Genomic DNA, 12,817 nt, shown 5'->3' with positions numbered 1-12,817 from the left:
TAGATTGTCTGTATTCTGTGTTCATGACGCGTTTGCTCTAGATCAGTGTTTCTCAGATGAAACGCCATCACTTGTCAAATGACATGGCCTCAGGCTTCAAAATAAAAGTCATTAGACTCAACGGCCTCAGGACATAAAACACAACTTAACTTTTCATTTTGAAGGAACCAAAAGTACACATAAATAAGTTAAAAATCCATTCTTTGCATCTCTTGTTTCAAATGCCCTCAAAGCTCAGAAATCTTTTTAGCCAATCAACAGACAACAGTCAAAAATTCTACTGTGTACTGGATATATATATATATATATATATATATAGCAAGACATAGACTCACTGATCCATACCACCCGGATCTACAGCGCAGACATTGGGATGTCATTCGGACCAGAGAAGTGTGGTCGGATGGTGACTAAGAGAGGGAAGGTAGTCCACACAGAAGGGGTTTCACTCCCAGAAAGAACAATAGCAGACATTGAGGACAGTTACAAGTATCTCGGAATCCCACAAGCAAATGGCAACCTCGAAGAGGTGGCAAGGAAAGCGGCTAAGGCCAAATACCTCCAACGATTAAGGCATGTCCTAAGAAGCCAGCTCAATGGGAAGAACAAGTCCCGGGCAATAAACAGCTACGCCCTGCCAGTAATCAGATACCCTGCAGGAATAATAAGCTGACCAAAGGATGAGATACAGACCACAGATGTTAAGACACGAAAGCTCCTAACGATGCACGGAGGGTTCCACCCCAAATCCAACACCCTGAAACTGTACGCTAGCCGTAAGGAAGGAGGCCGAGGTCTAGTGAGCGTGAGAGCCACTATCCAGGTTGAATGGAGGGTGAAGGCATCAGTGGTGCCCATGGTCGTTGGGGCACTCAGGGCAGTGACCCCCAAACTGGAAGAGTGGCTACAGCAGATCCCAGGAAAGACATCTAGGTTCAGAAAAGTACAGTGTTAGGAACAGCAAAGATACTGCGCAAGATCCTCAAGCTCCCAGGCCTCTGGTAGAGGACCCGAGCTTGAAGGAGAGACCGCCCGCGGTGGGTGAGGAAGGGTTCATATATATATTAGCCGTAACGTAATGACCGTTTTAATCAGAGCGTGTTACGTTGTCTGTTAATAAAATCTGTTTCATTGTTTTTATTGTGCAATTTTCCTTTCTTGCAACATGTCTTCCCTCTTTCTCTCTGTACTGTGTACAAGCCCATGTATATATATCTTCCTATTTATCTATATGTGCCGCTGAAACTCTGAAGTTATCTTAATCTTTATACAAGCATTATCAAAAGCTAATTCTAGACAGAATTTTTTTTTTTCTGGGTCACCAGAGTTTTGTGATGTAAAAATGGGGCCATGGACCAATAAAGGTTGGTAACCCACTGGGTTAAACACTTAGCTCAGCAGCCCCACCTGTAGGCCACAGACGCCACCTCGCTCTTGTCCATGTCCTCCTCTACAAACGGGTTGGGGTTCGGGAACTTGTAGCGATCTGTACAAAATTCTTATTTTGCATAGATTATGTTTATTTGTGGAATACATCTAGTAGCACATCACATTAAAAGTAGGCTTAACCTGTATTTTCATAACAGATTTTTTTTTTAGAGATTTTTTTTCTTTACATGCACAAAAAGTGCCTAACCCTCAGAAATACAAGAAATACAAAGGCAATGATCGTCAGATAACAGAAAAAACAAAGAAAATGCAAAATCATAACAGAAACAAAGGTGCATGATGTATTCACAGCTCAATAGTTAACAGTTCACTCTGCCACACCTCCCAGGCTTTGCAGATTAAATCTCTTTTCTACAACAACTCAAGTTTTTTGTAATCATCAAATCATAAAAAGTCAACATTAATCAGGGACATTTTCCTAAAAACCAAATCTCTTAAATCGTCACAAATTGGAAAGTAAAATAATAAAAGAATCTCATCTCAATTTCATTAAAGTTACAAAACAAACCAGAGTTGGGATCAATTATAATTGTATTTGCGTAGTTGATTATTGTTTACAATTATGGCGTAATTATAGTTATAAGTGTGATTCTAAAAATCAGTTGCTGTCGTAATTCAATTGTAATTCAGTTCAGAAAAATGACTTTGTAATTGGAATTGCACCATATCATATTCATTTCATACAATCTACATTTTCACCTAAAGTTGAGTATTGCCTTCATCAGGCTGCCTGAACAAATATTTTCACAATCAAACCCAGCAAGCACTGCTCTTTGAATGTTTATTGCCTGTGAATCATGGAAGTTGCCTGTTCTCGTGCTTCTCTGTTGTTGCATGGGGGTTTTACCACCGTAATAAACATTTGTTGCTTCCCTTCTTTGTTTAAAGCTAAAGCTTTAAACTCCACCTGTTGGGTTTCATCAGTTTATAGATATGTTTGTTTGGCTGTTTGTTCCTCAGTGTAGCGTTTAGCTCTGCTGCACTCAGGCTTATCCACGGAGGGTCGAACTCGGACACTCATCTTCATTTTGTATTAATAAAATGTTAACCCACCACACTAGTAATGTTACAGCTTTAGAATGTTGTCTTGTTGTGTGTTTGGCTGCCAGAATAGGAGGAATAACGTTAGTGGACATAAATTAAAGTTTTATAGGATTCCAGCGGACACTTGTGCTGAGAAAAAAATGAAGACAATTGTGGCTTTGCCTACAGGCTAAGCCCCGCCCAACAAAATACGTCACAATGTTTACAAACAATCAAAGGGTCTATAGATAGAAAATAAAGTCTATACAGTCAAGTCCCAAGTCGAGTCCAAGTCCTAAACAAGTCTTGAAAAAAGTTAACCGCTTAGGCAACGATAAGGGCATTTTTGGCTGAGATATTCATACACTTGTTGTGAGACGTAAGCTTGTAGATGTAACCCGGGGTTTCCACTGGATACGTCTCCGCTGCGTCACGGCACCGATCCGGTATTTCACCGCTGTCCGTCGTCCGGTAATTCACACTGGTTGCGTTTTGAGTGCGCCGCGGTGCGCTCCGGTTGAACGACTGTGACGTCACGAGACAGAGCAGTTCTCACGATATTTATATAATCGCGCGAGAACGCGGTTAAATGTATGTGTTATAAACACAACAATAAACAGATAAACAGGTCAATGTTCCTAACAAAGGAGAACAAGAAGGTTGGACTCTGGATTTTGTCATAGCCACATTTTTTAGCAACAGCCAACAGAGAAGAGATAAAACTGCACCAGTGAAACTAAATCAAAGTTGCTGCCGTTTACAGTGTAGTTACAGTATGAGAGGAAGCAATATAGTGGATGTGAATTTGTTTTTACACATTATGACGTTTTGGTGATGTATTTACTTGTAATATAATCTGAAGTGTTTTATTTTGAAAAGTAACTCAATATTTTATTGCGGAGTACGTGCTTAATTTCCTGTTTAGCTTCATTTGCTCTGTGCTAATTGATGCGTCGTGCTCCGGTGTCCGCCAGAAATAGAAGCCCTGCGTATATCTGGCGGAGGGCACCGCACTACCGCATCTGGGAAGGAGCTGACACGCACCGCAGCGGACCTGGTGGAAATTAACACATAGACTAAAATGGAAACCTATCAGCTCCGGTGACGCGGCGGTGATGTTCCGCAGCGGAGCCGCATCTAGTGGAAATTGGGGGTTAGTCTATGTGCTAATTTCCACCAGGTCCGCTGCGGTGCGTGTCAGCTCCTTCCCAGATGCGGTAGTCCGGTGAAGTGGAAACCTATCAGCGGCGGTGACGTAACGCAGTGGAGCCGCATCCAGGGGAAACTGGGGGTAATGCCCCACTCCTACAAACCCAGACATTTGATGACACTTTCACACCTTGAATTGATAAAATAAAATAAATAAAATGAAGAATTTATACATTCAGAATCAAGAAACCCTGCGGTAGACTGGCGATCTATCCAGGGTGTATCCTGCCCTCACCCATAATACGCTAGGATTGGCTCCAGCACCCCACGACCCTGAAAAGGATAAGAGGTGGAGAAAAAGGATTGATGATGGATTGATCCAGAAAAACTCTGCTGCTGTCATTTTGTGCAAAAAATAATAGAAGTATATTAACTTCAGCTTGAATAAAAAAATTAAAAAACTATATACAATGTTTCAAAATCTTTATTTCTTTCAATGTGTTTTTCCCCTAAAAAGTGCCACTGAATTTTAACAAAAATAAACCCAACACACAACTTTCTCTGTTGCCAATAACAGTCTTTGGACTTATTTATACAAGATTGCCCTAAAAATAACTGATATGTAATGTTTTTGTTTTTAAATGTAAAATTTCAACTTTGAAGGACCAATTCACCTCTAACATGACTTGTTCTATCAGTGACACGCCCCATAATGATTTGAATATGAAGAATGAATAGCCAGCACTGGTTTTTAACCTGATTCAGGCTCAAAGTTCACAGTAGTCCAGGTGAGACACTCTCAGCAAACATGGAGCAGATCACTGAACACATCTGCAGGTACAAAAACTTCAACTTTCCCGTTGATATGACGACGGCCGAGTACATCAACTCCCTGCAGAGCTTTGAGATCCGAGACAGTGACGTGTTCCTGGTCACTTATCTGAAGTCAGGTCAGTGGGTCTTTTTGCTCTGGAATGACATTACAGATTCTGATTCAACTCCCATTAAACTGATGAAATCTGTATTTTCATCATCGTTAAACATGTTAAAAACGTTATTCTTCATCCTTTATACAATCAAACAAACAGCACAAAATCATGATTTAATGAAGATTACTTTTATTTCCTAAGATTTAAGGCAATGGTTCTCAATCTTTTTAGGCTCAAGTACTCCAACCCTTTTGTCCGACGACAACATTTTGCTTAGAAAACTATGTAACTAAGTTTTATACATTCTAAATGTTATATATTTGTTGAAAAATCATTCATGTGAGCTTTCATTGTTTTCTTCCTATTGAAACTAAAACGTTTTTGTGTTTTTCTTCATTTTAAAATGATGTGATGGCTATGATTATTATTGGAAGTCTAAAGCACTTCCTCATTGGACATTTACTGAACATTTTATAGACAAAATAAGCAAAAAAAAGGTGTTTAAAGGATTAAAAACAACTACAGAGCATCATGATGGAATGAATGAGTGACAACACACATTTTAAAGAGTCTTGTTTTGCAAATAAGTGGAAAAAACAGTATTTACTGCAGAAAGTAACAGAACACAAGAGGAAGGAAGTGATTGAGTAATTGTAATTGAACTTTAGCAATTGATAAATATATACAGTAGATAGATAGATAGATAGATAGATACTTTATTCATCTCCAAGAGAAATTCACAGTTCCAGCATTGCTTTTAAAAATACATGAAATGAGAATAAAGACAACCAAAATACACAAAACTAAAGCAAACAAGAGAAAAATAAAAAATATAAAAAATGACTTTTAAAGCACAAAATACAAAACGACATTAGAATATCACCAGAAATCACTCCAAAAACAGACAAAATGACTAAAAAACACACAAAAGAAACATAAAATACACTAAACTAAAGCAAACAAGAGAAAAAAAAGCATGACTTTTAAAATACGTAAAATGAGAAAAAAACTTTCACAAAAAGATAACCAAAATACACAAAAGGACAAGTAAAAAAAAATGACTTCAAAAACACAAAATGACACCCAAAAACATTCAAAATGCTAGCAAACGAGATAAAAAATAAAATAATAAAATGACTCTTTTAGTGTATTTTATTGCTGATTTAAGACATGGATCAAACTGACTCGTTATCATTAGAGATGCTAACAGAAAGCTAACACAAGAAAAGATATCATTTATGAGGTTATTTATTAAAGGCTCTGTGATTTTGAGTAATTGTAATTGATTTCCAGGGAGAAATTATAATTGTAATGTTGTTTGTAATTGAAAAAATTGTCGGTCACCATAATTGTAATTGAGTTGTAATTGAACATGGATAATTGAAGACATGAATGTAATTGAGCCCAACCCTCCTCCTCCACAGGAACCATTTGGAGTCAACAGATCATTATTTCTATCTGTGAGCTGAGCGGAGGTTTACCACAATACTCACACAACTACGAGCAGATGCCGTGGTTGGAGTACAACAATGGCCGAGACTACGCCCAACGACCTTCTCCACGACTCCTGTGCTCACATCTCCCTCCAAACCTAATGCCTCTAGCGCTGAAGGACAAAAAGGCCAAGGTAAAGAATCTTTACGTTGGGTTCAACACATCCATCAATTTGAATAATTGGTACTGAATTTGAAAGTCACAACTTGAAATTCAATTTACTGAAATTGTAATTTTTTTTTCTTAGTACATTCCAAAAATTCTATGTATTTCTGCTTCTCAAAATTAGATTCACTGCAGAAATTCAATTTCACTACACAGAGACACACTTTCAGTCTGTGAGGTTGAGCAATCAATCACTGATTCATGGAACTTCTGTTTACATCTACAAAATCTCCAGCTGAGCTGATCTCACAGAGGAAATTATTTAAATAACATGAACTTTTTCTTCTGAGAAAGAACACGATGCTTCAACAACAAACTCTTATCATCTGACTCTGGCTCTGAGGTAATCATCTACTGCTTTTTTATTTGCTGGCTCAACTGGAAAGCTAAGTAGCAATCTAGCTAGCTACAAGTAGCAAGCTAACTAGCACAACTTCCACAACAGAATACAGCAGTTTTCTCCTAAAGATTACTTAACTTGGGACTACAGTGTGAGCAATACAAGTAAACATTGAGGTTAATGGACACTGTGGCTATGATAATGATACGACCCTGGGAGCTAAGCCTAAGAAAAAGTCATATACACTTCAAAGTCTAACGGGCCAAGCAAATCGCCCTGATTCAGTAATGAGACGGACTGGCCTGCACTCCCTTCTCAGACTGCAGCCTCAACATCAACTCCCTTGTCTGCCCAGGCACAAAAGTGGAAATCTGTTAAAGGCAGGAGTATCACCAAGTCACAAATCCAGTTTCATGTAGAACTGGATTATAGATTCGCCCTACTGCTGAATGACCTAGGATCTTCCTCTAATGAGGTTAACATACAACCTTCTGGAAATGCAAAAATTGAAAGTTCTTCAGGAAAACAGAAGCGGCTTGGTCGGCCGAAGTAATGACCTCACACACTGATAGTGGGAGACGTTTCTGTTAAAGATGTTTAGCAACAATGTCAAAGTTATCGTTAAAGTCATTTGAAGAATATTGTGATTAAATGATTTATCCAAGGAGGAGTCTGAGGTGTTAAACAGGATTTCAGCGGATTTCAGAGCAGATGGAATGTGTCTAAACAAGGCTGGAGTAAAACTTTTAACATCCAACTTATTTTACTGCACCAGTCACACTGCTATCAGTCCTGATAAAAGACAATAAAAACAAAGAACAACATGTACCATCGGAGAACAAAACAACAAGGAAAGAACATGGAGTCAATGAACATAGAAAAATAAAAATCTTAATAGAGATAAAAATGTGACTACTATAACATGTCATCCAAAGAGTCCACCAGCGTCTCCAGTAAAGTCTTTAAAATTATCTCTTCTTAATGTTAGATCTCTTGTTAACAAATCACTGCTAATTAACGATATTATTTTGACACATCACTTGGACTTTTTATTTCTTAATGAAACGTGGTTGAATGATGGTATCAGTAATACTATTCTCAATGTAAGTGCAATACAAGACTTTATTTCAATATGTGTCGTACTTGCAGGAAAGGTGGTGGAGTTGCTGCCATTTTTAAATCAATATTTTAGTGCAAAGAAATAATATTTGGTGATTTTGTCTCCTTTGAATATATGTCATTTTTACTAGCCCGAGCGCTCTGTATAGTGGAGTCCATTATGAATAAAAGAAGCTACTTCACAAATCCAGCCACAAACAAACTGGTTGTAAACTTCCAGTCCCTTGAAACTTTTCATGTGGTCCATTGTGTATGAGCGAGATGTAAAGACGAGGTAGTTCACAATGTCAGGATAAGTCACTCCTGGGAAATAAGAGACATCTTCATTCCATTTGTCAACAGGAACGTTGTCGGAGTCATTCCCACCGATCACACCCAGTTTCTCCTTCTACCGACTTCTCTCAGCTTCTGGTAGTGTCATAACACAACATAATCCGTGGCCTCCGACATATTCAGGCAAAACAGAGACGACCTTCAACAATCGTTTAGCACATGGGCAGCTTTCAATAAGTCAAAAAATAACACTATTATTCAAGTAAACACACCCACGCAGATGCATCCGTATAGGGCCGTCATCTTCTAAGATGGCGCTGGGTCAATGTGCCTGTGTTAATGCTCAGATTGGTCATTATTCCAAATGCTGACATGAATGTTGATCATGTGACCCTCACATCAGATACAATCACATGCTTGTGACACTGCGTAGATGCGCATCTCACCAGTGGGGGATGTGACACCTGGTATGTAATGGCAAAAGGTAGTTTAAATGAACAAAATGTGGCAAATAATAGTGAAAAAGGGAAAAATGTGGAACAAAAAGAAAAAAAATGTAGAGGAAAAAGGAAACAAGTGTTGTTTATTGGGCAAAAGGAAGCTTATTTGGATGAAAAGTGGCAAAAAAAATAAATTAAGAATAAAAAAAAAATGGATTCTCACATGTTTCCTCCTCCACAGATCATCTACGTGATGAGGAATCCAAAGGACAACATGGTGTCCTACTTCCACTTCAGCAGAGAATGCAGAAGATTCGATACTCCAGAAAGCTTCGACCTCTTCTTTGAACAATATCTCTCTGGAAACGGTGAGATGATCCACTTTGACCCCAACACATTGAGAGGTTCATCTGACTCACGCCCTATGACTTCATCTGAGTCCTTTAAGATTGACGTGTTAGTTTAGTTTAGTGTTCTTAGAGAGGAGCAACTTTTATCACAGCAGGGCCACAAACATGTTATTGTATCTGATCTGAGGGTCACATGATCATTATTCATGTCAGCATTTTGAATAATGATGAATCAGAGCATTAACACAGGAAACAACAGAGAGCTTGTATGTTTTTTTATATATTTATTATATTTTCTATCATTAGTATATTTGTGTTGTTTTCCATGTTTTTGTCATCATTTTGTATTTTTTTTGCTTCTTAATTAGTCTTTTGTTGTTTTGTGTGTTTTTTTGAGTCACTTTCTGTATTTATGATGTTTTTTTTGTGTTTCTGTTGTCCCTTTGTTGGTTTTGTTGTCCTTTTGTGTATGATTTTGAAGAATTTTTGTTGTATTTTTCAGTTAAATAAAAATAAATTTTTACTGTTTTCTGAAAAATCTGCATTATCGGTTTTTGAAATTTTTTGAGTTCGTATATTTGTTCTCATTTGTGTATTTTTGTGGGTCATTTATACACATATATATATATATATATATCATATCTCGGTTTTGGAATTGCCCGATCTTTATTAAATGACTCAGTTATATCGGGTTAATTCTTCAATTTCCACACTGAATTTCATCGGATCGGATTACAATTGCAAATGTAATCAAGATTTTGTTAAAAACAAGTTCTGATGAACTACAACCTGGCCTGTGGAATGTCTCCGCGCCAAATAGCAACTACCACGTTCCAGAGTATTCAGTGAAATGACTTGGTTCCAATGAGTAAAACAAATGAAATTGTGCGACATATAATCGTAAACTACTTTGAATTGCCTTTGAAACGATATGTCACATGACTATGTTCCGTCGCCCCCCCTTTCAAAAAGGTCTCAGAGAGGCTTTTCAGATCGACTCAAAGAATATCCAGGTCAAATTACAGCCCGATTCAAAGAGCATTAACGGATAAGTAGTCATTTGAAAAATGGGGGCCTCGGGGGGCCCCTGGCACCCCTGTGGCACATACAAAGTATTGGGCCCCATTCATATGTTGGCATGTGTCAATGATTTGGTACCACCAACTGTCGCAATATTTGACTCACAAAAAAAAGAGTAAACGACTTTAATTTATTGAAATATCCTAAAAAGGGGGGTGGGCCCCCGGGCCCCCTACCCCATGTAAAAAAAAAAGGGCTCTGAGCGTCTCATCATATACATTCATAAAGTATTCATACCAAACTGATTTCTGATCTGACGAGAACTAACGGAGTTGTAGTGCCCTGTACGAGGTAATGGGCTCTATTTATATATTAGTATGTGCCAATGATTCAGTACCACTAACCGTTTTAATATTTGACTTGCAAATAAATGAGAAATCAACTTTCAGTTTTTTTTTTTTCTTTTGGGGCCCCAAATCTAAAAATCGGGCTCCGAGACACCTTCCAAATTTCAGCCTGATCAGTTCATGAATAACAGAGGAGTAGCGACTTTAACTAGTGTACACATCAACAACAAGAAGAACAAAGTGAGTGGCGTTTTGAGTCCGGTAGCCCCTAAAAAATGTGTGTCTATACATTTGGACCTACTGTGTGATATATGTTATATCAAATAGTATCAAAGATGATCTATCAGACGTCTCTTACTAAAGAAAACTCTTAATTTGATGTGAAATGATTAATCTTCCAGTCGGGGGCTCGTCCTGGTTCGACCACATCAGGGCTTGGCTCACTGTGAAGGACCAGTACAACATCCTCTATCTCACCTACGAGGACATGATCTTGGTAAGAGTCTCGGCTCTGGTTTCTGTCACTTTGAGCTTCTCTGAGTTAGTTTTTATCTCTTTGGTTTCAGGATTTAACGGGAGCGGTGAGGAAGATCTGCAGCTTCTTAGGAAAGAATCTGAGTGAAGCCGATATTCAGAAAGTGGTGGAAAAAGCCACGTTTAAGAACATGAAGAAAGACCCAAAAGCCAACTACGAGTTCATAAAAGATGTTCGGGGAAACTTCATGCGTAAAGGTATAAAAGTTTTTTTTAAAAGTACAAGTCATACATAAAATAGTCATGTACAAGTAAAAAGCAGCTTAATTAAATAGTACTTAAAGTAAAAGTTACTAGTGACTTTGTTTTTGTTTTTGGTAATAAATCTTGCTACAGTTCCCTTGCATACAGTGAACATCTCAGGTATAAACTTAAAAAGGAAAAGACTAAATCTTGTGCAATTGGAACTTAATTTATTTTCCACGAAAGCATTTATATAAAATAAAATGTTTGTCAAAATGTACAATTAATTATGTGATACATTTGATTGTTGTCTGGTCATTAAGGCTGCAACAAAGAATCAATAAATATCAACTCTTAAAAGCGTTGGTAATGATCATTATCAATTGGTTGCGTTGAGCATTTAAGTTGCTGACCGTGAGGCAGAGCTGTTTGTTTCACCTGCAGAGCTTTGTGTGTGCGCGCACGAGTTTTTGTGTGTGTCTGCAGTGTGTTTTTGTGCACGCACCACGAGTGCTTGTGTGTGTATGCAGAGTGTGTATGTGTGTCTGCAGAGTGTTTGTGTGTATGCCCAGTGTCTGTGCGTGCACACCATGAGTGTTTGTGCGTGCACACAATGAGTGTTTTGCGCACGCGCACGAGTGTTTATGTGCACGCCCAGTGTTTGTGCGCTCACGATGAGTTCATGTGCCCCACGAGTCTCTGTGTGCGCAGTTTTTGTATGCGCATACCATAGTGTTTGTGTGCGCGAGACACTTTTACTTTAGTCTAATCATCTTTTGTGCTTTACAGATAAACTGTTTAAAAAAAAACATCTGATTCACCGATTAATTGATTGACCGACTAGGGCTGCAACTAATGATTATCGATTAGTCATTACAATGACACCTGGCATTTCCAGGCTGTGGCCCCCAGACTCTGGAATAACCTGCACCAGTCTCTCAGTGGGCTCAACTGTGTGGACACTTTAAAAAAAAAAACTGTTGAATACTTTGCTTTTCAAACAAGCTTTTAGTTATTGTGGATTTTAAATGTTTTTTTTTTACTCTTTTTATGATGCTGCTGTTATGATTTATATGTAATGTACCCATGTTTTATTATTCTATTATGATGTTACACTTGTATTTTCACCACAGCTCTGTACAGCACTTTGTGATTTTATCTATAAAAAGCACTTTATAAATAAATGACTAATACTTAGTCACAATGTCCTTTGATCATTTTAAAACAAAAGGTGGGTGTAGAGATGTAACAAATTACTTTACCTGTTTTAAAACGTACTTAAGTACAAGTAAAACTACTGATTTAGAAATATACAAGTACCGTTAAAAAAACAAATCAATTACAGTAAGGTGAGTACTTGTAATTAATTACTTTAACCTCTGTATTTTAGGTCAGATCGGAGACTGGAAGAATTTCCTCACCGCTGAGCAGAGCGAGAGAGTCGACCGACTCCTGCAGGAGAAACTTGGAGATCGGTCTTTAAACTTCATCTGGGAATGATTCAGGATCAGAAAAAAATTAATGTCGCCTCACATAGAAAATCAGCCACCAAGAATTTTAACTGAAAGTTCCTGAAAATGGGTTTTTAATGAAAAAAATGTGTTTTGAAGATTTGATCTTCAACCGTCTGTGGTCATTGTTCTTCAGAGGAAGGTCAGTTTAATGATTTTTTAAGATTAGAAAGAAATCCTAAATCCATATTTTATTCAGAGGGAAAAAAAAGAAAAAATGATTTTGTTTGTGAATGTTATATGCTTTCATACTTTCCTTTTATTTTTAAAATTTACATAAAATTATTGTTTGATTAATAAATATTTAGTTAAATGAAACATTGATATATCTTAACCTTTAAAAATAATAATAATAATGAATTTAAAAAGAAAAGGAAGTTGGACTTTTATCACCATAAACTGAGAAAGAATGTGTGTTTTAATGAAAAGATTGAATGAATAACAGATTAATAAAATTACATCAATCAGAACAACACAAAATGCTTTAAAAC

At 37.5% G+C, this 12,817-nt stretch overlaps 1 protein-coding gene across 1 annotated transcript; it reads left to right on the top strand.

The window, feature by feature from the left end:
* The first annotated feature begins 4,376 nt into the window (after positions 1 to 4,376).
* LOC114467822 (amine sulfotransferase-like) lies at positions 4,377 to 12,806 on the top strand. Its single transcript, XM_028454280.1, has 6 exons — positions 4,377 to 4,571; positions 5,975 to 6,177; positions 8,623 to 8,749; positions 10,500 to 10,594; positions 10,665 to 10,830; positions 12,206 to 12,806. Exons 1-6 carry the CDS (start codon positions 4,430 to 4,432, stop codon positions 12,313 to 12,315), a joined length of 843 nt encoding a protein of 280 aa, XP_028310081.1. The 5' UTR covers positions 4,377 to 4,429; the 3' UTR covers positions 12,316 to 12,806.
* Positions 12,807 to 12,817: the final 11 nt, after the last annotated feature.

Source organism: Gouania willdenowi, chromosome 8 (assembly GCF_900634775.1).
Source record: "Gouania willdenowi chromosome 8, fGouWil2.1, whole genome shotgun sequence".
NCBI lineage: Eukaryota > Metazoa > Chordata > Actinopteri > Blenniiformes > Gobiesocidae > Gouania > Gouania willdenowi.
The sequence above is the reverse complement of the archived record's forward strand: the minus strand, read 5'-3'. Positions and strand labels throughout refer to the sequence as shown.

Bases quoted from the DNA above. Each gene is read 5' to 3' on its own strand.
- LOC114467822 (XM_028454280.1), top strand. From the start codon at position 4,430: ATGGAGCAGATCACTGAACACATCTGCAGGTACAAAAACTTCAACTTT. The intron at 4,572-5,974 runs GTCAGTGGGTCT...CCTCCTCCACAG, and splicing joins GGTCACTTATCTGAAGTCAG to GAACCATTTGGAGTCAACAG. The intron at 10,831-12,205 runs GTATAAAAGTTT...TCTGTATTTTAG, and splicing joins GGGAAACTTCATGCGTAAAG to GTCAGATCGGAGACTGGAAG.